The sequence below is a fragment of the Meleagris gallopavo genome, chromosome 22 (assembly GCF_000146605.3).
Source record: "Meleagris gallopavo isolate NT-WF06-2002-E0010 breed Aviagen turkey brand Nicholas breeding stock chromosome 22, Turkey_5.1, whole genome shotgun sequence".
Lineage (NCBI taxonomy): Eukaryota > Metazoa > Chordata > Aves > Galliformes > Phasianidae > Meleagris > Meleagris gallopavo.
Genome location: NC_015032.2, coordinates 5,385,185 through 5,385,823, shown reverse-complemented (window position 1 = coordinate 5,385,823; position 639 = coordinate 5,385,185). Strand labels below are relative to the sequence as shown.

General features: G+C 62.4%; 1 protein-coding gene across 1 annotated transcript in view; it reads left to right on the top strand.

Moving 5' to 3' along the window:
• The window catches only part of LOC104914014, a 2,674-nt gene that overhangs the window by 852 nt on the left and 1,183 nt on the right, over nt 1-639 (top strand). Inside the window, exon 2 of the mRNA XM_031556597.1 lies at nt 192-437. Within this exon, the coding sequence (XP_031412457.1) occupies nt 192-437 (246 nt within the window). The remainder of the gene's footprint in view (nt 1-191; nt 438-639) is intronic.

Here is a 639-nt window from a genome sequence, read left to right as displayed (position 1 = left end):
CTTCCGCACCAGACAAGGCATGGAGCACGCGCTTTGGGGAGGCACAGAAGGCAAGGAATGTCTGTCGGCTGCACTTCCAGGGGCAGAAGGGGCTTTTTGGTCATTGTGTGTGGGAAACTGAACGGGAAATCAGTCAGTAATCTCTCGTCCGCTGCTGAACCTCACCCCCTTCTCCACTGATCGCTCCTCAGCTTGCTGCTACGAGTTCCTCACCTTGCGTTTCACACGGGCGGGCAGGAGCCCGCCTTCACCAACTGCTGCCTGACAGAAGCAAGAGGAATCTCAGTGTACATTCCCTTCACGTGTCCTTTTGTTGCAAATAGGCGGCAGGAGGACCGGCAGCAGCAGCAGCAGCAGCAGGAGGACCAGGACGACGAGGCCGAGGAGGAGCGGAGCCTGTGGACGGCCTTCAAGAAGCTGCGGGTGGACGCGGCGCGGTGAGTGGCGCGGAGCGGTGCGCGGCTGTCGGTACCGCGGTCAGCAGAGACAGAGCGCTCTGACAGATCTCTGTCAGGTCCCGTTTCTCACCGCTGACTGCAGAGGAGCTCAGGGCCGCACACGGAGTCGTCGCAGCCCGGCACCGGAAGCCGCGGGGCCGAATCGGGATGCTGACACCGTGCGCTGCGGCACCGCTGTAAC